Source organism: Bos mutus, chromosome 14 (genome assembly GCF_027580195.1).
Source record: "Bos mutus isolate GX-2022 chromosome 14, NWIPB_WYAK_1.1, whole genome shotgun sequence".
In the NCBI taxonomy this organism is placed as follows: Eukaryota; Metazoa; Chordata; class Mammalia; order Artiodactyla; family Bovidae; genus Bos; species Bos mutus.
Window position 1 is genome coordinate 1,341,044 of NC_091630.1, and position 23,119 is coordinate 1,364,162.

The 23,119-nt window shown below is 42.1% G+C and overlaps 1 protein-coding gene across 1 annotated transcript; it reads right to left on the reverse strand.

Moving 5' to 3' along the window:
* Positions 1-504: 504 nt before the first annotated feature.
* Positions 505-22,574, reverse strand: IMPA1 (inositol monophosphatase 1). The gene is made up of 9 exons (XM_070382885.1): positions 22,456-22,574; positions 19,566-19,628; positions 19,061-19,194; positions 17,211-17,315; positions 15,929-15,974; positions 13,657-13,765; positions 10,259-10,367; positions 3,241-3,392; positions 505-2,073 (listed from the first exon to the last, which is right to left on the reverse strand). Exons 2-9 carry the CDS (start codon positions 19,626-19,628, stop codon positions 1,958-1,960), a joined length of 834 nt encoding a protein of 277 aa, XP_070238986.1. The 5' UTR covers positions 22,456-22,574; the 3' UTR covers positions 505-1,957.
* Positions 22,575-23,119: the final 545 nt, after the last annotated feature.

A 23,119-nucleotide genomic window follows, 5' to 3' on the forward strand; every position in this document is an offset into this window, starting at 1 on the left:
CTCTGTTGCTGCGGGCAGGCATCTCTCTAGTGGATCTCACCTGGGCTCCTCTGTCACTGTGGGCAGGAGTCTCTCTGGTTGTGGACTTGCTGCCAGACAACAGGGGGGATCTTGGCTCCCCGAGCAGGGCTTGAACCCGAGTTCCCTGAACTGCAAGGGGACTTGGAGATTCTTAACCACCGGACCACCACAGAAGCCCTTTTTTTTTTTTCATATTTATGTGAGTGATTAGATTTTAAGTGAGATCTGGGTGTTGGCATGGAGGAGAGACTGGAGGGGGCTCTAATGACTCAAGAGCACTGTAATAACTCAGGAGGTAACTGTCCAGGTGTTGCAATGGAGATGCGGAACTGGAGAAAAACTCCAGAGAGACTTCCTTGTACATCTGAACACAACTGATGGCCAACCACATGTAGGAGGTGAGAGGCACAGGAGGGTAAAAATATCACCTGTCTGCCTGGGTAAAATATTAACTAAGAGAAAAAATGTAAGCAGAGGAACAGATGGGAGCAGGGATTGAGTTTATTTGGAGACACGTTCAGTATGAGACATCTGCAACACACTGAGAGAGAGTTCACTCGGCCTCTGGAAGCATGAGTCTGGAGCTCAAGAGAGAGAATTCTAGAATGATGCTATCTATTCGGGGAATTCCCCAGCCTTTGAGTGTGGCTGACTTAGAGTCACATCTATTGAACAGAAAAGAATGGAAGTGATGGTGATACTTCACAGACTAGGTTACAAGAGGCACAGCCGTTTCCTGCTTGTTTCCGCTCTCGGTTCACTTCCGGGGGAAGGCCGTCGCCAGGCGATGAGGACACTCAGCTACGAAGATGGAGAGGAAGGTAACCCTCCGGCCGCCAGACAGCAAGGAGCTGCCACCACCAGCCACACAAGCGAGACTGAGGAGGAGCTTCAGCCCCCGTCGGACTCTGAGATACTCCAGCTCCGTTCAACGTCTCGACTGCAAGCTCATGGAAGCCCATTGGGACAGGATGCTCGCTAAGGTGCCGGAACTCCTGACTGCAGAACTGTGCCACAATAAGCAGGCCCCACTGGACGCTACTAGGCCTGGGGACAGCGTGTTCTGGGCAAGAGGAAACCGATACACGCAGCCCCACGCAGGCGCGAGGACGGCGTCTCTGGCTCGCTGGGCTCTCCTCTGCTCTAACTGCAGCCACTACACTTAAAAGCACAGCCCGAGAGGGGCGAGGTGAGTTCTGTTCGGTGCAGTCACCGGAATGGCATCGTAATATGAAATGTGAGCAGGAACGGTAGTGTGAAATATAAAAGGATGACCAGATAGCTCTTACTCCACACCTGAAGTAGAATCACAGAGCCATCAGCTCACTGCTTTCTGTAGCAACTAGGCATTCCTGCCTTCAGAATATCACTCTTGCGATGCTTCTTTTTGGATCGCCTCCTATTTGACAGGTACCATGCTGGGTGCTACACTGATGAATAAAGCAAGGTTTTCTGCAGAGAAAGAAATCTTGGTCTTCGTAGTATTCATTATACACTTCTTACAAATTTAATTTACTATGGCTTTTAAACTAAAAAAGAAATTTTTCCAAAAAGTTAACCATCTCATTAGGAATGCATATCCACAGAAATAGTAAGTCAAAATTTCACAGGCTCATAAATACTTAGAAACTCTAAATTGCTAACTGGCTATTTCAGTTGACATGATAACCTGTCTCACCAACGGCCTGCGTACTTTCCCAGAGGACATTCTTACCACACAGACATTTTTAAAACAATGGACTATTTCATCCACTCTTGCACACCTACTCTTAGTAAAACACAGAACAAGTTGTAGTTTTTAAATATGGATGCTGAAAGCAATTCACACCAATCATATTATTCAAGTGAAACAGAAGTCCTGAATTTTGTAACACCATGAGTGCATTAGAAAACCTGGAGAGACGCAACTGTGATTGAATGTGTGAAGCCGTCGGAGTTAATCTTCATCATCTCTTTGAAGAGGTATTATCTGAATTTCTTTGGCTATCCTTTCTGCTAATGTTTTATTGCTTGAAGCAATTACTCTTCGTGACATCAAATCAAATGGTCCACCTAAAATCAAATATGGAAAATGGTTATATCTTGTAAAAAATAATTCCTATAAAACAAGCATAGCAGTATGTACTATGGTTGATCATAACATTTAATATTTTCTATTATCTTGAAAAAAAACTACACTGTGTCATAACCACAATGTTTAAGCTTCGCTAGTACATAATGAGTTTCTAAGCATCTTTTAGAAACCCATTTTGAAGGGAGTGGGGGTCTGCACCACGCCACCTTTCTCTCTCCTTTGATGAAGGGAGTGTGGGTCTGCACCACACCATCTCTCTCTCTCTGTCCTTTGATGAAGGGAGTGGGGGTCTGCACCGCCATCTCTCTCTCTCCTTTGATGTGCTCCGCTCCTGTTTTCGTTACTCTCACTGCCTCTTTAATGTTTGGAACCTCTGGACAGAAAACCCGAGGCCAGGGATTTGCACACTGCTCTCCTGCCCACCTCCTTAATTCTTTGCTGCTTTTCTCCCAGACTGCTGGTAAACTGTTTTAACCCAGGCTCACTCTTTACTTTTAAACATGTCATCATCAGTGCAGAGAAAGTATGTAACTCCCCCAGGGCCAAGGCAGAAAGTGATGGTGGAGGAAGCCCATACTCAGCTGCCACCACGGTCACCACTCAAAGGGATCTTGGTACAACCTCAGATCCGGTGCCTTTCTAGACTTTTTCTACAGCCTCTCAAGAGTTCCTGGTACTCACAGTTAAAGAGGCTTGAGAGTGAGAGTGAAAGTTGCTCAGTCGTGTGTGACTCTTTGTGACCTCATGGACTATACAGTCCTTGGAATTCTCCAGGCCAGAATACTGGAGTGGGTAGCCTTTCCCTTCTCCAGGGGAATCCTCCCAACCCAGGGATTGAACCTGCATTGCAGGTGGATTCTTTACCAGCTGAGCCACCAGGGAAGCCCTGAAGAGGCTTAGCCATTTATTATTATTAATTGTACACTACCATTAGCTTCTCATTTTTGTCTCTGTCTCCCAATATCTGCTATTTTGATTCTGCAGAAAATTACATGGTTTGTGTTGCCTGAAGAGCTGAGGTGTAAACATTGAAAAAAATATTAAAGGGAAACATTAAAAGATATATCTAAAAAAAACTGCCATATTTGGAGGACAGTCCCATAGGTATGGAAAGAAAACAACGCCTTCCTGTTCCACAGTTTTACCTGTGACATCCAGGAGCACTCCGCCAGCTTCAGTCACAATGATGCCGGCGCCTGCAACATCCCAGCAGTGGATCCCCATTTCATAATACGCGTCCGCAGCCCCAGCGGCCACCAGGCACATGTTCAGAGCTGCTGTTCCAACACCCCGGATCCTAACAGACAAAACGGGGAAAGACAATTCTTCAAATAAGGCATTCCTCCTTAGCTGCAGTTGCAAGTGTGACTGAGATCACTTGAACCAATCCACAGACTGTTAAAAAGAAAAAGGTGGTACTTAAATTTAAAATCAAAATACGTAAATCCTAATTATCATGATATACTATATAAATGACAGAATGAAGCCTAACAAAGCAATCGTGTAAGATAAACATTAAAATGATGATACTTTGGGAAGAAAAACACTGAAGAAAATGCATTAATTCTGCCACCATGGCACGCATGACTTGTCACTGTGGTCTAAACCCAGGGACGAGAGCCCCACGACACAAGGAGTCTGTAGGAGTTTAGTGCAAGTGTGCCCCTGGCCACCCCCAGTGGTGCGGGCGTCGGTGCGTGTGCCCAGGAGGTGACCGCCCTGCTGGGCTCTGCTGTCACCGAGGCCTGCCTGCGAGGCCTGCTTCACATCTGCCTTCTCAATGAACCTCGTCCTCGGAAATATACCAAGTTAGGGTAAGTACAGACATCACTTTATCAGCCATTATAATAATAACTGATGCAGGAAAGAATCATCAATATATGCTAAAATGATTGATATTTACACATCAGAGTATCTCCCTATAAGATACATAATGATTACGATGGAAAAGATGGCAAGATCACTACCAAGTGATCAAAGTTAGCATCCAGTAATGGGACAAAGGGTGTCCCTGGTGGTAAAGAATCCGCCTGCAATGCAAGAGACCTGGGTTCATCCCTGGGTTGGGGGATTCCCTGGAGGAGGGCATGACAACTCGCTGCAGTACTCTTGCCTGGAGAATCCCATGGACAGAGGAGCCTGGTGGGCTACAGTCCACGGGGTCACAAAGAGTTGGACACGACTGGGCGACACACACCACGGAACAAAGGTCCCCCGTGTCTCCTGATAGAATGCACTGAGGAGGAGGACATAACAGTGCTTCTGTTGCGTTCCTGCCAAAAACGCATAACCCAAATCTAATCGAGAGGAAATCCAACAGACTCAAATCAAAAGGCGTGCTGTAAAGCGAGCACCCTACAGTTTTCAAAAATGTCAAGGTCATACAAGATAAAGGCTAAGCACCGGTTCTAGATTAAAAGGCCCTGATGAGGGCTTCCCTGGCGGTTCAATGGTAAAGAATCCGCCTGCCAATGCAGGGGTACAGGTTCGATCCTTGGTCCGGGGAGACCCCACGTGCCAAAGAGCAGCTAAGCCCAAGCACCACAACTACTGAGCCAGGGCTCTAGAGCCGGGGGCTGCAGCTTCTTCACCCACGAGGGGGGCTGGGCGCCCGCACCAGAGGAGGCCCTGCAGCGAGGACCCCCGCAGCCCCGTGGAGCGCAGCCCCCACCGCCACAGCCAAGACCTAGCACAGCCGAGTTCTATAAATCTTAAAAAAAAGCTTGATGAGAAGAACACTTAAAGTGCAGCATATGATTCTGGCTTGGACCTTGGATTAGAATTCTTTCAAAATGTAATTGTCACTATATTAGACAATGTATCAAAGCTAATTTCCTGAGTTTTATAACTGTGTTGTGGTTATCTTAGCATATGTCCCTTTTATCAAAAATATACACACTGAAGTATTTGAGAAAAAGGAATTGTCATGTCTATAAATTAACTACTTTCAAATGGTTTTTACTCAAAGTTCTTTTTTTAATTGTTTGAAAGTGAAAGTGAAAATCACTTAGTCGTGTCTGACTCTCCATGGAATTCTCCAGGCCAGAATACTGGAGTGGGCAGTCATTTCCTTCTCCAGGGGATCTTCCCAACCCAGGGATCGAACCCAGGTCTGCCACGTTGTGGGCAGACGCTTCACCCTCTAAGCCACCAGGGAAGTCCTCTGAAAATAAAGCAGTCAGGTCTGTTCACTGAGACCCTTCATTATTTTTTAAGAAATAAAAGGATTCCACATGTCAGTGATATTGTATGATACGTGGAATCTAATTTTAAAAAATTGAGACAAATGAACTTACAAAACAGAAACAGACAGATACTGAAAGCAAGCCTACGGTCTACAGGGGAAATATGGGGGAGGGGTCAATCAGGACTGAGATGAGCACACGCCACTGTACATAAGACAGACAACCAACAAGGGCCTACTGTCTAGCACAGTGAAGTCTACTCAATATTCTGGGATGACCCACGTGAGAAAAGAACCTAAAAAAGAACGAATACGAGTGTGCGTAACTGAATCACTTTGCTAAACACCTGAAACTAACACAACACTGTAAATCAACTATACTCCAATAAAATTAAAATTAAAAAAGAAGCAATGTGGTATCTGTTTTGTATTTAAAAAATAAACTAGTACTGTGCCTAGTACATCCTTCATGCCAAAACAATTTAACAACAAAAAAGGACCAGAATTACATGATGCCCTTGATTTTTAAATACATTTTACTGCCTACAGTTTTATTATATATCAAAATTAAGAACTAGCGATTCCAAAAATATCCATAGATATATAAACCCAAATTAACATTATGGCTTTTTTCAGTTATCAAGAATGGTGCCCTTTCCCCACTTTCTCAGGGGATATGTGATAGTTCATATCTCACACCATAGAAAGAAAATACCAAGATCTTCTACAAATCATCTCTTGGCATTCTATTCAGACACGGAACCCTGGGCTGGAAGACCAGCGCTAGAGGCAATGCTTCTGTCTACTTCTCATGTATCTCAACAGCTCTCTGGCAAGAGGTCTTTTGATCAGTAAGTATATTCTTTTATGGGTAAGTATTACTAAAGATAGTACTTAATCACCAAACAACTGAGGCTGTGGCCTAGATTTTGCAAATGTGTTCTGTCTGAACCCTATGTTAGTCTGATCCTCCTTTACAGTTAGGATGGTTCTTGCCTGGAGAATCCCATGGACAGAGAAGCCTGGTGGGCTGCAGTCCATGGCGTTGCACAGAGTCGGACACGACTGAAGCGACTTAGTAGCAGCAGCAGCGCTAAGAAGAATCTATCTATCTTCAGAATCACAAAGCTTTGAGTTTGCTCCCCTGCTCAGCTGCTTAAAAGCTGTAATTTTGAAAGAAGTTTCTTCTTCAAGTTTTAGTCTTCTTGTCATCGAAATGGGGATAACCAACTTGGCTATGGCTGCAATGATTAGAAACAACAGAAGCAAAGCGCCCAGCAGAGGGCCTAGCAAATTAGAGGGCCTCAAAAGAGGAGCATGTCATGATCAAATCGTTCCCTAAAGCAACACGAAAGAAACATCATTGAAGTAAACAAATACAGTGCATTTCATTAAATGAATCCCAAAAAATTAAAAAAAGGAAATGGATCCCTAATGATTTACTTTGCCTCATAAATCTCACTTACAGTTAATATACAATTATACTTCAACATTAAATAAAGGAGGTGGTGAGCTTCCCTGGTTATCTAGTGGTAAAGAATCCACCTGCCAATACATGGTATGCGGGTTCAATCCCTGGTCTGGGAAGACCCCACACGCCACGGAGCAGCTAAGCCTGGAAACCACAACTGCTGACCCATGTTCCAGAGCCCGAGAGCCACAACTGCTGAAGCCTGTGAACCACAACTGCTGAGCCCGTGTGCCCAGGAGCCCGAGAGCCACAACTGCTGAGCCCGTGTGCCCCAGAGCCCAAGAGCCACAACTGCTGAGCCCGTGTGCCCCAGAGCCTGTGGCCCACCGTGGAGAGCAGCCCCCACTCGCCACAGCTAGAGAAAGCCTGAGCACAGCAACGAAGACCCAGCACAGCCAGAAATAAATAAATAAGTCTTTAAAAAGTAAAAGAAATGAAAAACCCTGAGAAATGAGAGAAAATGACATGCCAATCCCCGCCTCCTACACCTAACAGAGATCATAACAGAAACTACACAGAAGAACAGAACTAACGGAAGAAAGAACTGAAACCAGGAACCCAGATCACAAAGGGAACAGAGACAGAAAGAAGTGGACGCGGCCGCACGTAGCTACAGTGAACATCAAACATCATCAGTAATTAAGTGTTGGGTTTTTTCTGTCTGGTAAGGTTGCTCTGCAAAAGGAAAAGTAAGCCCAGAAGTGAACGAAATAAAAGAAGGATAAAATAATACAAGAGATAATAGAACTCAGAAATGAAGGGGAATAAAAAAAGACAAAACTTTATTAGAAATTAAGACTGAATCACAAGGTACCCTTAAAGAGAACAGATGCAAATGAAAACTTGAAAAAGGGCAGTGAGAAAAAAAAAAAACAGTAAAAGAAAGTAAAAAGGGCCAGGGAGAAAGTAACAGAAGAGAAGATACAAAGGAGGTTGAATGTTCCTGCTGGTGTCTTTGAAGAAGAAAATGAAAACAGCATAAGTGAACTAATATTTAAAATTCAAGAAAACTTGCCAGAAAAAAAGAAGAGAGACATTAATCTACCGATTAAAGGGAGAAAACCATCCCACACAAGCAACTGTAAGAATTCCAAGATATACCCTTATAAAAGTGTCAGCCATGAAAGATTAAAAGAAAACAAAAATGTCTCAGAGACTCCAAACAAAACATGAAATAATTTAAAAGCCAATAATATCAGACTGGCACCAGATTTCTCAAAAACAACATACAAAGCAAAGCAACAGTGAAATAGCATTTTTAAAGAAATATTCTTCATACTTTCTTTCACTAAGGATGTTCTATTCAGCCAAGCTGCCCTTGGAGTTTCAAGACCATAGGAAAACAGTTTGGAATATGCCAGAAATCATGGCATACCATGCACAGGTGCCCTTCCCACGGAATCTACTAGAAGATGAGCTTCACCAATCCAAAGGTGATAGGTGTCAAAGCAAAAAACAGAGACCAGTTTTGAAAATTCCCTGAGCAGACCAAATCAGTTTAGTCATGAAAACAAAGCTTAATTTAGCACATTTTGCAAAAGTAACTAGACCTGGATCATCCCTTGCTTATGCTTCTGAAAATTACAAGCAAACCTTCAATTGTTTCTCAAGGTAGATATGAGTTAACCACTAATCAATTCCCTGTCATTTAAGAAAACTCTATAATAGCCAATCGTTTTGAAGAATAAGTAGTCACTGCCTTCTCACTGTATAAGCTGCTTTATAACAACACATGGCTGAGCCTCATCCCATGTTTTGGTCTGGGTGTTCCTGGTTTGCAAAGTATCTTTTTGGTGTGTGCACAATAAATATTGAATTCAGTGATTCAATGGTTTTACTTCTATTATTTCTGAACTTTTGACACCAGGAAAACTTCACAAGACAGTGACCATTTTATAAAGGAAAAACTAAGACCACAGGATGGGACTATGGGTGAAACAATACATAGTAATAATATGCCCGACAAACTAGAAAGAATGCAACTAAAAAAAAACTAGATTAAGAGGGAGAGAAGAAGAGAAAAGCAGAGTAAAATCACTGAATGTTATATAGGCAACAGGCAGAAGCTAAGCAGTTCTGGAGTCTTTACAGAACTAACAGAACGGTTAAGTAAGAAAAGAGAATATTAAGGGCATTATAAAGAGTTTTAATATAAAAGAAACCCATGAGAATAAAATTGAATCTTTTATAAATAGAAAAAGAGAAAAAAGAGGATACATTAAATAAGTACAGAGTACTTAATATACAACATAATATACAAATCACAATACAATTACAGCATAAGATAATACAAAATTGATAATACCAAACAAAATGGTCATATAAATAAATGAACAAGCCTAACTTTTTTATTAAAAAGAAAAGATTTTCAAATTTATTATAGAGCAAAACTCCACTCTGTGCTGTATTCAAGAGGTGCACTTAAAATGCACTGATTTCAAAAACACTAAAAATAAAGGTGGACAAAGATTAACCAGACAAATGGAAACAATGAGAAGAGCAGGGACTGCAATTCTGATGTCAAAGTAGATTTCAAGCCCAAACATCAAAGTACAAAATGTACTTTTTTCCAGTGCATATAGAAGTTCCACAAAAGCTGATCATATACTGGGCACAAAGGAAACATAAAGCTCCATAAAATATGTTTATTACAATGTAATAAAACTACAAATTAAAAAACAAAACTAAGAAAGCACAAAAGCTTAAACTTCCCCATGGAAGTTTAAGAATACAACTCTTGGGTAAAAAGGGAAATACAAACAGAAGTTACCAGAAAAATAACTGCAATGAAAACACATCAGAATCTGTGAGATACATTTGAAGCAGCAATCAGACTTGTGCAAATAGCTTGAAAACTCAGAGAAAGTGGGTAATGCTTAGGCTACGGAAATGTTCCAGATTAAAGGCAGTGAATAGACATGACAACCAAATGTAAAGCTAACCCTAGACTGAATCTTGCCCTGGAGGAAAAAAATGCTATAGACGACACAGTTAGATCAACTGACAAAACTAAGTATGTGTGGATAGATAAAATTATGAAGTCAATAGTTGTACTGTGGTTATGGAAGAGAATATGCCTATTCTTAGGAAATAACAAACTGAATTATTTAGGGATAAAGAGCCACACACTAAGTAATTTACCATGAAATAGTTGAGGGGAAAAAAAGGAGAATATTTACACAAACACACACACATACACAGAGAAGAAGGAGTGAGAAATGATAAAGCAATGAGTACAATGTTAACAATAGCTGAATTGTTTCTTATAGGTTTTTAACTGCATACTGCTGTTTCTTATAGGTTTTTATTTCTGCAAATTTTTTAAAATTTCAAATTATTTTCAAATAAAAGTTTTAAAAATCACATTTTAAAATTAGAATTATGGTACTGACTCCATGTCTATTAATTAAAAGTTCATTTCTAAATAAAAATTCATTCCTTAGGATGTCAAATTATCTATAGCATTAATAGAATGTTCAACTTTAGGGATAAAGTGAAGAGAGCTTACCCATGGATGGGAAGGCAAAGAAGCCTTTCTATATTAGAAAGAATAATTCTCACAGTCTCTGGTGTTCTGGAAGAGCCCAACTCTGTCACCAAGAGAGATTTGGTAATATCTAAAAGAAAAAGTTTCAAATAATTACTACAGTTTATCAATAAGAACCTGATAAAAAAAATTTGACACTTGAAGCTCACCAAATTGGACAATTTTATCCTTCTTCCTATTTTGAATCATATTTCTTTCTTTCTAAGGCTTTAAATATTTATGAACTTTTCTTCTCTTCTAGTCATTTTATCATCATTTTTATGATCATCAAAAGGCATCTAGCTTCTTAGACTACCTCCCCAAAAGTGCAGAATATAACCAGTTTGGCTACACGCATGATACATTTAGCCACCAATGCCTTATATATTTTTTAAAAGTAGAATTTAGAAATAATTTATATATAGATTTGAAATAAAACAAAAATTAAAACTAAATCATACCACTGTTAAGTGAAGAAAAACTAAAGAGCCTCTTGATGAAAGTGAAAGAGAAGAGTGAAAAAGTTGGCTTAAAACTCAATATTCAAAAAATTAAGATCATAGCATCCGGTCCTATCACTTCATGGCAAATAGATAGGGAAACAATGGAAACTGTGAGACTTTATTTTTTAGGCTCCAAGATCACTGCAGATGGTGACTGCAGCCATGAAATTAAAAGATGCTTGCTCCTTGGAAGAAAAGCTATGACAAACCTAGATAGCATAATAAAAAGCAGAGATATCACTTTGCCAACAAAGGTCCATCTAGTCAAGGCTATGGTTTTTCCAGTAGTCATGTATGGATGTGAGAGTTGGACTAAAAAGAAAGCTGAGCCCCAAAGAATTGGTGCTTTTGAACTGTGGTGTTGGAGAAGACTCTTGAGAGTCCCTTGGACTGCAAGGAGATCCAACCAGTCCATCCTAAAGGAGATTAGTCCTGGGTGTTCATGGGAAGGGCTGATGCTGAAGCTGAAACTCCAATACTTTGACCACCTGATGCGAAGAACTGACTCATTGGAAAAGACACTGATGCTGGGAAAGATTGAAGGCGGGAGGAGAAGGGGATGACAAAGGATGAGATGGTTGGATGGCTTCACTGACTCAATGGACATGAGTTTGAGTGAACTCTGGGAGTTGGTGATGGACAGGGAGGCCTGGTGTGCTGCAGTCCATGGGGTCTCAGAGAGTTGCACACGACTGAGTGAATGAACTGACTGACGAGACTGACTGACTGTTGGTAGAAAGGTAAACAGGTGTAAGCACCATGGAAAACAGTACAGAGGTTCCTCAGAACACTAAAAATGGAGTTGCCATATGATCTAGCTGGACATATATCCACACAAAACTGTAATTTGAAAAGATACATGCACTCCTACATTCACTGTAGCACTATTTACAACAGCCACAATATGGAAGCAACCTAAATGTCCATCAACAGATGAATGGATAAAGAGGATGTGGTACATATACACAGTGGGATACTGCTCGCCACAAAATACTGCCATTTGCAGCTACATGGATGAGCCTAGAGGTTATCATACTAAGAGAAGTGAGAGAGAGAAAGACAGACATCGTAAGGCGTCGCTTACACGTGGAGTCTAAAACATGACACATAAATATACCTGTGAAGCAGAAGCAGGCTCAGACACAGAGAAAGGCTTTGGGGTCGCCCAAGGGGAGAAGGGTGGGGCAGGGAGGACTGGGAGTTTGGGATTGGAGAACGCAAGCTACTACATATAGAACAGATAAACAAGGCCCTACTGTACAGCACAGTGAGCCACGCTCAACATCCTGTGATCAACCACAATGGAAAAGAATATGGAAAACAATACAAATATGTACAGTGGAACCACTTTGCTGTATAGCAGAAATTAACACACTGTAAATCAACTATACGTCAATAAAATTAAAATAAATCATCTGACCTCCATTTACTAACTTGACAAATTATCCTGTATTTTCCATTTTCTCTTTGAAACATCGTGACCAACGCTCACGACACACTCAACCCTCCTGGCTCACAGGCTACTCTTAGGACACCTCACACTTCATCTCCACCCACAGCTGAGATGTATGCTCACCACCTTGTTCCGAGACTTGTTTATAACTGTGAACTCTTCTAACAATCACATAACCTGTTTAAGTGAGATAAATAACAGAAAAGGGGAAAGACTTCTTTCTATGAAAGCTGCCACATTCCTTCAGTTCTAAAATGCACATTTTTTTCACGTTAACATCTCAAGAATTAGGATGTATCTTCTAATCTCTGGGGTCTTAGAGTTCAATAAAAAGAAAACAAATTAAAAATCTGCCCTCAAATTAAGTGCCTGAGGAGAAATATTATAAAAGCGGAGGAGGATTCTCAAGTTTTTGCTGCACGTAAAAGAATCTGAAAAACAGAGAAAAGAAACGAATCTGCAAGTGTCAACTGTGGAAAATGTTGGGATTGCCTTAGGGAAGATAAGTGCCTCCAAAACAGTGAGCTGTCCCAGAGAAAGCAGACTTAAAAACGCCAATCACTAAGCTCATTACAAAAAGTTTTATGCCTCATTTAAGAAAAATGTATTATGGTGACTTTTTATATGCCCTCTATCCCAAGACTATGGCCAGAGGGATGTTAAGGTCACCAAGAATAATTTGGAGGTGACCAAGGACTTGTTTTTAAAGTGTTTTCAAGTCCTACTGATAACTCTTGACATTTAGAAATGAATAAGATATGAATGTTTAAAATTAAAAAAATAAATAAAAATAAAATAAAAAAATGTATTGCAGTATAGTTGATTTACTATGTTGTGTTAGTTTCTGTTGTACAGCAAAGTGATTCAGTTATAGCTTTATATATACACACACACACATACACACACACATATATACACACACATATCTAGGTATTCTTTTACGTATTCTTTTCCATCATGGTTTACCATGGGACCCTGAATATAGTTCCCTGCGCTATACAGTAGAAAGGTGCTGTTTACCATCCTATATATTTAATAGCTTTATGTCTCATTTTTAATGATTCCCAACTTGAAGGGCCTTTTCCCTTTCAATTTACTAATAACTAGTCCCAACGGCATCAGAGCAGAGGAATTGTAGAAAGAATCTGAGACGCGGGGGCTGAAGCAGTGACCCAATGCCGCCGTGAGGGTGGGGGCACTCTGGCTCCTCCAGGTCCCCTGACAGAGCCGGAGCCCCGTGGACACACCGTCCGCTCCACCGCCCTTGCCTCCCCAGCCTCCACGACCGCATCCACAACCGCGGTCACGATGAGAAAGTACAGAGAAAACAGACACGCTTATGAGTCAGTAAGCCTTGGAGAGCTCTAAGGTTACCGTACGAGTACATGGTATGAATCACGCCAAAAATCAGAGGGTAAACCTACCTTCTTGGTGTGAAACGTGTAGTTTTTGACCATTACAAAAGGCACCTTTTCCTTTCCGGCCAGTGTACATCTTATCCTCCAGGCAACTGTACACAATTCCAAACTCCATCTGTGGAAGGAATGTAAGCTTTCTTTACCAAACCTGAGTATTTGTCTTCATTCAATCAATACTTTTTCTAAGAAAGCAGCAAGAATATGTGGTATGTTAATGTTTTTAACATACGGTTAGACCACGGTTAGACCGTGGACTATGTAAAATGCTAATTCCCAACCGAGTCGAGGAAGAGCTCGTCAGGTCTGAACCCTGACTCTCCTCCCATCAGTTTCCAAACTCGGGCATACGTTTTGACCTCTTTCCTTCCCACCTCAGATGAAGGCAATCTTCCCTGTTTTCTAAGGTGAATCCTTCTCTGAAACACTGCTCCATCAACAGCTCCCTGCCTCTTGGGCTTTGGTTCTGGTACTTTCTCGCCACAGTGGCCCTCCCTCACCAAGCCTTCATTACCTTCTCCATTTCTCCTCATTGCCACAGAGTGGTCGAGACTTTGCGTCTCTCATTCTCTTTCTACATTACAATCTGGCTTCTGCTCTGACCATGCATCTCTTGAAACTCCCTGCAAAGAGATCACGAATGGACTCTTACGGACCAAATGTCTTCTCTGCAGACCTGGAGGCTGCGGACCACCAACAGTTAAGCCCGTACTCTGTGCTCCTGGTGGTGCCCTCCTACCTCCGATTTCTCTTAGGGTCACTTTTTTTTTTTCTGACTTTCTTCTCTGCCTAACCCCCAACAGTTGTGTGTCTCAGGGGTTTTCACTTTTCCTTTTCTTCCAATTCCCTTTTAGCTCTCTCGATTCTGACAGGTTTTTCTTTCTGGTCCCTCTGTGTGTGGCTCCTACCAACCCCATCAACACAGGTTAGGACTGTGCTTCGGAACCTAGGCATGCAGAACTTCAGCCAAAGAGGCCACACTCACTCGCTACCTGATCACGCAGCCTCAGTCCTTCCCCATGAGTCAATTTTATCTTGAAAACACTTCCTGATTTTGGCCATTTCTTCAGTTATTCTCACCACCTCCATCTCAGCTCAGAACTGCCCACCCCTCTGCTGTGACCTCTAATGTTGCTGGAATTATCTGGCACTCTGCACTGAAAAACCTCTCCTGATTTCCAACCACCTCAAAGCCACTAAGTGTTCCAGCACAGACAGGCCACAGTGCCTCACAGCCTGACCACAGCGAGCTCACCTCACCAGTTCTGCTCCAACCATTTCCAGAGTTTCACGCACAATGAACATCTCACTGTCGCCCATACACATCCCGCTCGTCCCCAAACTGTTCTTTCTGATTAAAATGCTTTCCTTTTCTTCTTTACCTGGAAAATTCCCAATATGACCCAACTCACATGACCAAATTCTAAGATCCCTTCTATTTATTATGAAGATTTCCTCAAACCGCTGCTGGCAGAGTTATACACTCTTCATGTTCTTAGAGTACTTTTTAAAAATTTTTTTCATAGTTCGACATCTAACATTTGCACTGAACTGGGAATTCAACAGCCCAGAACTGATGATAAGAGAAATGCTCACTTATCTCCTTTTGAAAGTTCTCACTGATTAATACAATCCTGTGCCTAAGATTTCATTTGCACTAATTTATGTTTTTATTTTCAGGGTTTTCTTAACTCTTTTGTGTACATGTTGATCAAATATATCGCAAGCTCCTTGAAGACAGTTACGTAAGGTATTATTAGTAAACATCATTCATTTTTTCTTTATTAATCAAATACTCAAATAGCATGGAAATGCAACAGGTGTAGAGTGTACTCTACTGGGCTTTAGATATAGCAAGTATTTAGGTTCCTGAATATACTCTGTATTTTCTCATCATACTTGGCCCTACCACTTCCTGGTCTTTCCTTTCACTAAAATGTCTACTAAAGCATTCCTAGCTCAGCACCCAACTCTTCATTACACATTTCAGATCCTACATCAATTCCTATCATATTCACATATATAATGGTGATTAAATACTGAATCGTATTTCAGTTACTTGTGCATATTTTTTCCTTGTAAAATCTTCTCGGAAGACATTGTATATTCTTCACTGGAAAAAAGTATCATAACAAGTTTAGCAGGTCTGTGTTTTATTTCAAAATAATGCAGCTACATATATTGAATAGAGACAAACCTAAATTTATTACAGAGACTCGTTTACTCTTTCTCAGAAAATGAGAGCAAGGCATTCTACCAACCATAAATTTAAACAACATACCTTTTTATTTACCACAAAGCCAATTGAAACAGCTACAAAAGGAAATCTTAAAAAAAAAAACACACAAATTTACCAAGATAGAACTTATTTTCAACAAACTTGTTTTCATAATATAACTGCTTACAATTTTTCCCTGTGAACAGTCTCATCCCTCCCCAGAACTGTGTATACAACATGCAGTTCTCTGTGTGAGTGCAGGGGTTGGGGGTTGGGGGGCAGAATACACAGATGCATACACGCATAACGCTCCTCCAGGCACGAGACATCTCTGAAAGGATTCACAAGAAACTGATAACAACAGCTGCCTCCAGAGATGGGCTCTGAGAAGCTGGGGTCGGAAGTGGCAAGGCCACTTGGCACCGCATGCCTTGCTATACTTTTGGAATGCCAAGTTCCATGAATATAGCTTAAATGTCAACAAAAATGGGATCATACTATCCACTGTACTATAATCTTCTGTATGTTACCTCACATCATGAGCATCTTTCTGCACTAACATTCCATCATACATAGATCCTACCTCTTAGCTTTATGGCTTTAACAGTTCTATTTGTAAAGATACGTACAGCCACGTACGGCAACTTCAAATATAACAATTATGTGTCATCCCACCAAACTCGGCTACTTGTTGAAACTCTTAATTCCATCAGGCTTTCTTCTATATATCTGGACTTACATACTTAATTTGTGTGTGTGTGTATATATATATATTTTTTTTAACATATTCTTCTCAGCATATACTGAATTACATACTTACTTTGTGCCAGGCACTATATTAAGTTTTTATATAAATGTACAACTCATTAGGTCCCATCAACAATCCTATGAGGCAGGTGCCATCAGTGTGCCCATTTTAGAGAATGAAAAAAATAAAACTGTGGCTTAAAAAGATTAAGTAACTTGCCCAAGGTCACAAAGTCACACATTCTAAACCCATGTTCTTTTTAACAGTTTTTTCTCCTGGATTAAATGCATTCTATAAAGGCATACACTAGTACTGAGTTAGTCAGTTCCTTAATTGATTTCAAAGCAGCAATGTTGCTTGCGTACATTTTTATGTGGTTTCAACAATGAGAAAAAGAACGGTGAACAGGGCACTTGACTGCACTTGTCTATAACATTAATCGTTCATTACCTCATCCACAGCTGATGAAAATTATGCATAACATATTTTACAATCACAGAATTCTCTAAAGTATATGTGATTATGAAAACTATATTGAACAGTCCATTCAGTTAATATACAAACAGTAATTACAATATTAAAATTTTAAAAACATACCCATGTACAAAGTTAGTTGTTCCATCAATAGGGTCAATGATCCATGTAGGGTTGTCGGTTAAGATACTTTTTTCCCCAGCTGCCACAGATTCCTCACCAATGAAACTAAAAGCAAATATGACAAATTCTGAATCTTTCTACTGTTTTCAACAATTTTCAAACCTTTAGTCTACTATAAAACATAACAAAAGTCTACACAACTACACTTTTCTATTGTTTTTCCTTCAGACAGATCAAAGTGAGAAAATTTTATTTCCCCCAGAACAAGTCATGTGAAAGATGACAGAATTCAAAATTCTCAAATGTATTACCAAGATAAGAAAAGAGACACGCTGAAAAAGGTTTTTATTGCAGATGATAACTTACTAAGGAAATGTGGAGGTTTAAGTCTACCAATTCTCTCATAACCCTGTCTTCAAGAGGTAGAGCTTAATGTCCCTGCCTTGAGTGTGGATTTGGACTTAGAGACTCATTTCTAGCCAAAAGAACAAAGTGTACGTGACAACATGCAATTCTGAAAACTCTCTGACAGAACGACACTGAGGTTTCGTCTTATTCACTCTATTTCTGCCCCCTTCCCCTCCCCTCTGCTTCCTAGGCGAAGCTGCTCACCACACCGTGAGCTGCTCTGTGGAGGGGCCCGCGTGGTGAGGAAACTGGAGGAAGCTGCCAGCGGGCAAGCCACGAGAAACCGAGGCCACCAACAGCCACAAGCGAACGGGCCCTTCATCCCCGGCTGAGCCTCGAGAAGACCCACAGTGCGACTGTGACTCTACGAGACCCTTGCCAACACCACGCACTCCAGCTACTCCCATATTCCTGATCCTAGAAAACTCTATGTTATCTAGAGCTGTTAAGTTTTTCAAGAGTAACTTGCTATGCAGCAATAGATAATACAGAGAACATGAAATAAGTTAAAGAGAAAGAAAATCACCCACCAAAATTACTGTATCAATATGCATTCCTAAAACATACTGTGCAGTAAATGTCAGGCAAACTCTGTAAATGGTATCTGAATTCATAGGATTTCTTCTTTCCTTTCCTACTTTCTTTGTTATTTATGTCCTTTATTCAAAACTGAAAAGTCCTAATAATCATTACCATGAATTTCTTTTATGTCTTCTTCTCTTAGCTATAAACCTTTTTACTGGGAGAAAGCATATGCAGCTTTAAATAATATTTTTTTCTCCTCAGTGGCTGAAATACCAGGAAAGGCTGATGGCATGATCAAGAAGAACTGGTGAATGACAATGTTAAAACTTTAAAATGATGACAATATTTCAGTTGTATTTCTATGCCCGTAAGAGAGACAGATTTTAGTATTTTCTCTCAAACTCAAAGCTACCACCCCTTTAGCACCTAAAAATGTTTGCAATGTAGAGACTAAAACTGAACTTTCAAATCTTCTCTATGACAGACATTTGTCACATTAACTTCCCAGCATCCAACACTCCTCTTTCTATAAAGGAATCCAAATATCCCCTGTTCACTGCTCCCTGGAAGTTTGAGCTTAGGGGAAAAAAAAACCCCTAAGTTCAGCAAGGGATGTTTTTGCCCACGATTTGTAACCTTGAGCTAATGGGGTAAGACATCCAAAGAGAACAGTCAGGAGTGAGGCTACCAGCAGCTTCTGAATGATGGTGCCTAACCCTGACCCAACCCTAACCCAATCCTAACCAGCTCTGCCTTCCTCGCTGGTTGCTCAGTCCTACTCTCAGGGATTCTGACACCCTCCAAATAAATTCCAGTTCAGCTTAAATTAAGCACAGTCAATTTCTGAGTCTAAAGTCAAAATCTTGGAGACCAACCTAGATTTCATTTTTATCACAAGAAACTGACATAAGCAATACCTGTGAGATGGATACTTTTCCTTTATGGATGTGATAAGCATTTTTTCAACTTTTTGGTCAGTAGCAGTTACCAAATCAGCCGGAGAACTTTTAACCATAATATTCATTTCATTCTTGAGCGCTTCACGAACCACCTAAAAAGATTTTTTTGGTAAGCAAATAAGAAAAGCATATAAGTCATTTTAAATCGAATTAAAAGATGAATAATAGAAATGATTTGAAACAATCAATCTGTCTGGAATGGTATTCTTAAATATTTCTTACCACAATGTATGTAAAATAAACCCTTAGTGGTTACGACTTTCTACGTATAAAACCATAGAATCTTACAGCCATTTTAGATACACAACCATTATTACAAAATGTTTAATGACATAAAATGGAAGTATTCACCCATTAAGTAAATTGAAAACAAATCCAGTCAATAAAAATACATGTTTTGTTTAAGAAGACAACCACATACTGCCCACATCCATCACATCGTGGCTGAGATTTCAGTTCGTACCTCTCCAGCTTGTCCTGCCAGGGTTACTGCATAATCCATGCATTCCTGCCAAGGATCAGCCATCTTCTCAACAGATTCAACACATACAAAGACAAAGCAGTTACAAATTGCTTACAAAGTCTTAATTACAGAAGTTTGTTCACAAAAACATCTCAATTTGCAAAATACTTCCATTCAGGATTCACCCTCCTTCCTGATTCTAGAATTCATTTTTTTTCCCCAATATTCATTCACAGGTCCATTAAGAAACATTTTTAACCTAGCTTCATTCACTTCTATTGTAGAAACATTTTCATAACAAAAAGTACTCTATGAAAGTGTTTCTCAAAGGGCCCATACCATATCACACTTTAAAAAACAACAATCATTTGAGGAACGGAGAAGAAATGACACAAGAAATATTCTAAAAGATAGATGCATATTTGGGTTTAAGAATAAAGTAAAAATTAGAAAAATACAGGGAACAGTCAGCCCTCAGTATCTGCAGTTTTGGAATCCATGGATTCAACTGACCATGGATGGAAATTAAAGAAGTTTTAAAGGGAAGGGGGAGAAAGCACTAACTGAGTATCAGGCAGTATGGTGCTTTGCACATGTAAAATTATTTTTAAAGAGATCGTAAAGATGAAGAACTTAAAGCTCAGTGAATATAACTAATTTGCCCAAGGTTTTATAGACAGATGACACAACCAGAATTTGAACTCAATTCTGAATTGAAAGTCCACTGCTCTTTCCACTGTGGCATTCTGAGGGAAGAAAATTCCAGGACTAAAAAAATGTATAAAGCTAAAAAGGAATTGCCGCAGGTTTCAGAGAGGACAAAAAATAAAACAGTTTTGTCTTCTGAACTGTCCAACTTTCCACTGACTTTCGCAGAGAAGACTAAAATAACTCACCACAGGCTTAACCACACTCTAAAATCTGTACCTAGGATAGTGAAGCCTTTTAAGCTGTCAGAGTCAGAAATGTGTGGCATCATTTATAAAGCAACCCTAATTGTGTAATCTTTACAGTTGAGAATAACTGACAGAATTTCACCCCGGAGACCGGTCTGAAATCCCAATCATGGTGCTCACAGTATCTGAATGGGGAGGAGAGGGGATGGGGGTGGGGGCAAAAGACAGGTACTTTGAGCTGTTTCTTCTTAATATATATATATTATATGCATGCGTGCTCAGTCGTGTCCGACTCTTTGCAACCCCATGGACTGTAACCTGCCAGGCTCCTCTGCCCATGGGGTTCTCCAGGCAAGAGTACTGGAATGGGTTGCCATTTCCTTCTCCAGGGGATCTTCCCGACCCAGGGATCGATCCAGGGTCTGCTGCAACGCCTGCCTGGCGGGCAGGTTCTTTTCCCACTGAGCCACGTGGGGAGCCTGTTTCTTAATATAAGCATTTAAATGATTTTAGAAGGAAGCCACACTTCGAGTTACTCAGAGCAGTTCAAGAATTATTTCTAAGATCTTCTTTCTTCTTTTCATTCTTACTCCCGTTCCCTTCTTCTAGGCTTCAACAGAACTGGATGTTCTCACGGTGAATCTGCTTTCTAGCGGGAAACTGTGCTTAAGCCACTCACATCTCCCCCTTCTCACAGCACTGATATGTGTAACTCCTACCAATTCTTCCAGGCTCATTTCAACAGTTACCCTTTCTTTTGGGGATTCTCCACCCAGAGGCTGTACTTGTTTAATCATTCGAGAGCTATGCATTGAGTATTTATTCAATGAGAAGCACCTAACAGAAAACACTGACCTGGTCTTAGGTACCAGATGTCATTTCCCTAAGAACACGATTCAACCAAGATTTGAAGGACTAACTCAACTGCAGGACTCCTGGTATGTGAAGAGGAACCAAAAGGCCTAAGTGACACGACAGCTCAGAGATTAAGAGGAACAGGAGGAAGGATGTGGCTGGGGGTCATGCCATGATGATCACCCCTTAGAGGCATGACTTCGATTTGGGAGCCATGAGGAATCATTACATGGGGGCTGCAGGACAAGGGACGGGAGGGTGGAGGGAGGAACCGACGGTAGGGAAACGGCTCTGGGAGGAAAAGGTGAGGGCACTCGGCAATAGAGTGCATACGGGGCTTGAGGGCGGGGGAGAGTTTAAGAGGCCCAGATTTCCCACTTAGGCAAGTGAATGGATAACGTGACATTAACCGCAGCATGGAACGATAGAAGAGAGTCAAATCTGAGATCTGGGTAGGAGGTGGGGAGATCGAAAGTTTAATTAGGAGAGCGTGAGGAGCCTTTGTGAAGCCAAAAGGCGAGGTCCATCAGGCTGCTGAACACACGATCCTGACCTCAAAAGAGAGGTACGGCCTGCAGATACAAACACGTAAGTTACGTGAGCAGGCAGCCCCTGAGCGCCGCCTCTGACGGACACTCTGAGGAGGCCGCCCCGCCTGGAAGCCCACGGGCCGCCGTCCGTCACCCCTGGCGCACTCGGGGGTCTTCCCCACACTGTGCTCAGCTGTGTGCGCGCCTTCGCCTTCAACCAGTCTTACAACAAGCCCAAAGGCAGCACCTTAGTCCGCCTTCGCCTGCTCGGAGACGAACCCCTGAGGCGCGGTGGATGTCTCTGCCCCGCTCGCCGCCTCCTGCCGCCCGTCCGCGGAAGCGCGACACGCGGTCGGGGGTTGGAGGGGACCACCCGCCCCGGACACGGACCGGGCCTCCGGGACCGGCGGGACGAGAGCCAGTGGGTCACCCCGCACCCGCCGCTCAGAGGCCCCGCGGTGCGGGGGCCGTCCCGGGCCCTCAACGGCTCGACCGAGGCCTCCGCGCCAGGTGGCCCCGGCCGAGCCCACCCCCCCGACCCGCTGTGCGGGGCCGCAGGCGCCAGCCGACCCCACGCCCGCCCAAGTGCAGCTGGGAGACCGGGCTCACCTCAGGGCGGCGGGCGCGCGGCCGCGGGCGCACCAGACTGTCAGACGTGCGGCGCTTCCGCAGCGAGGGCAGCGGGAGGGGAGCGAGCGCGTCCACCCGACAGGAAGGCCCGCGCCCGCCGCCCGCCCATGGGCGGGGCCTGCACATGCCCCGCCCACACCGCTCACCCCTGCGCCCAGCCCCCAGCCCCCAGCCCCCAGCGCCGCGGCTCACGTCTGCCGGAGCCGCCCCGCCCTGCCTAGGCCTTCCGGGTCTGCACCTTCTCTTTCATCTGTGCTTCTTTCTCCTGCCCATACATTTGTCTGTAATTAAAAGAAAATTTCTCTCCTCTATTTTGCCATCTCTCGCGTTTTTCATTCCTTCCAGTTTTCCTATTTCCATTTCTTTCTCCCTTTTATTCCATACTACTCTTTTGACAAAATACAAACTGGAGGTATGTCTCTAGCTTTTCAACTTTCATTTGTTAAATCTGTGTTGCATGAAGGCAGTGGCACCCCACTCCAGTACTCTTGCCTGGAAAATCCCACGGACCGAGGAGCCTGGTAGGCTGCAGTCCATGGGGTCGCACAGAGTCCAACCCTAGTGAAGCGACTTAGCAGCAGCAGCATGCTGAGTGAAAGTGAGAGAGTGAAAACGTTGGCCTAAAACTCAACATTCAGAAAGG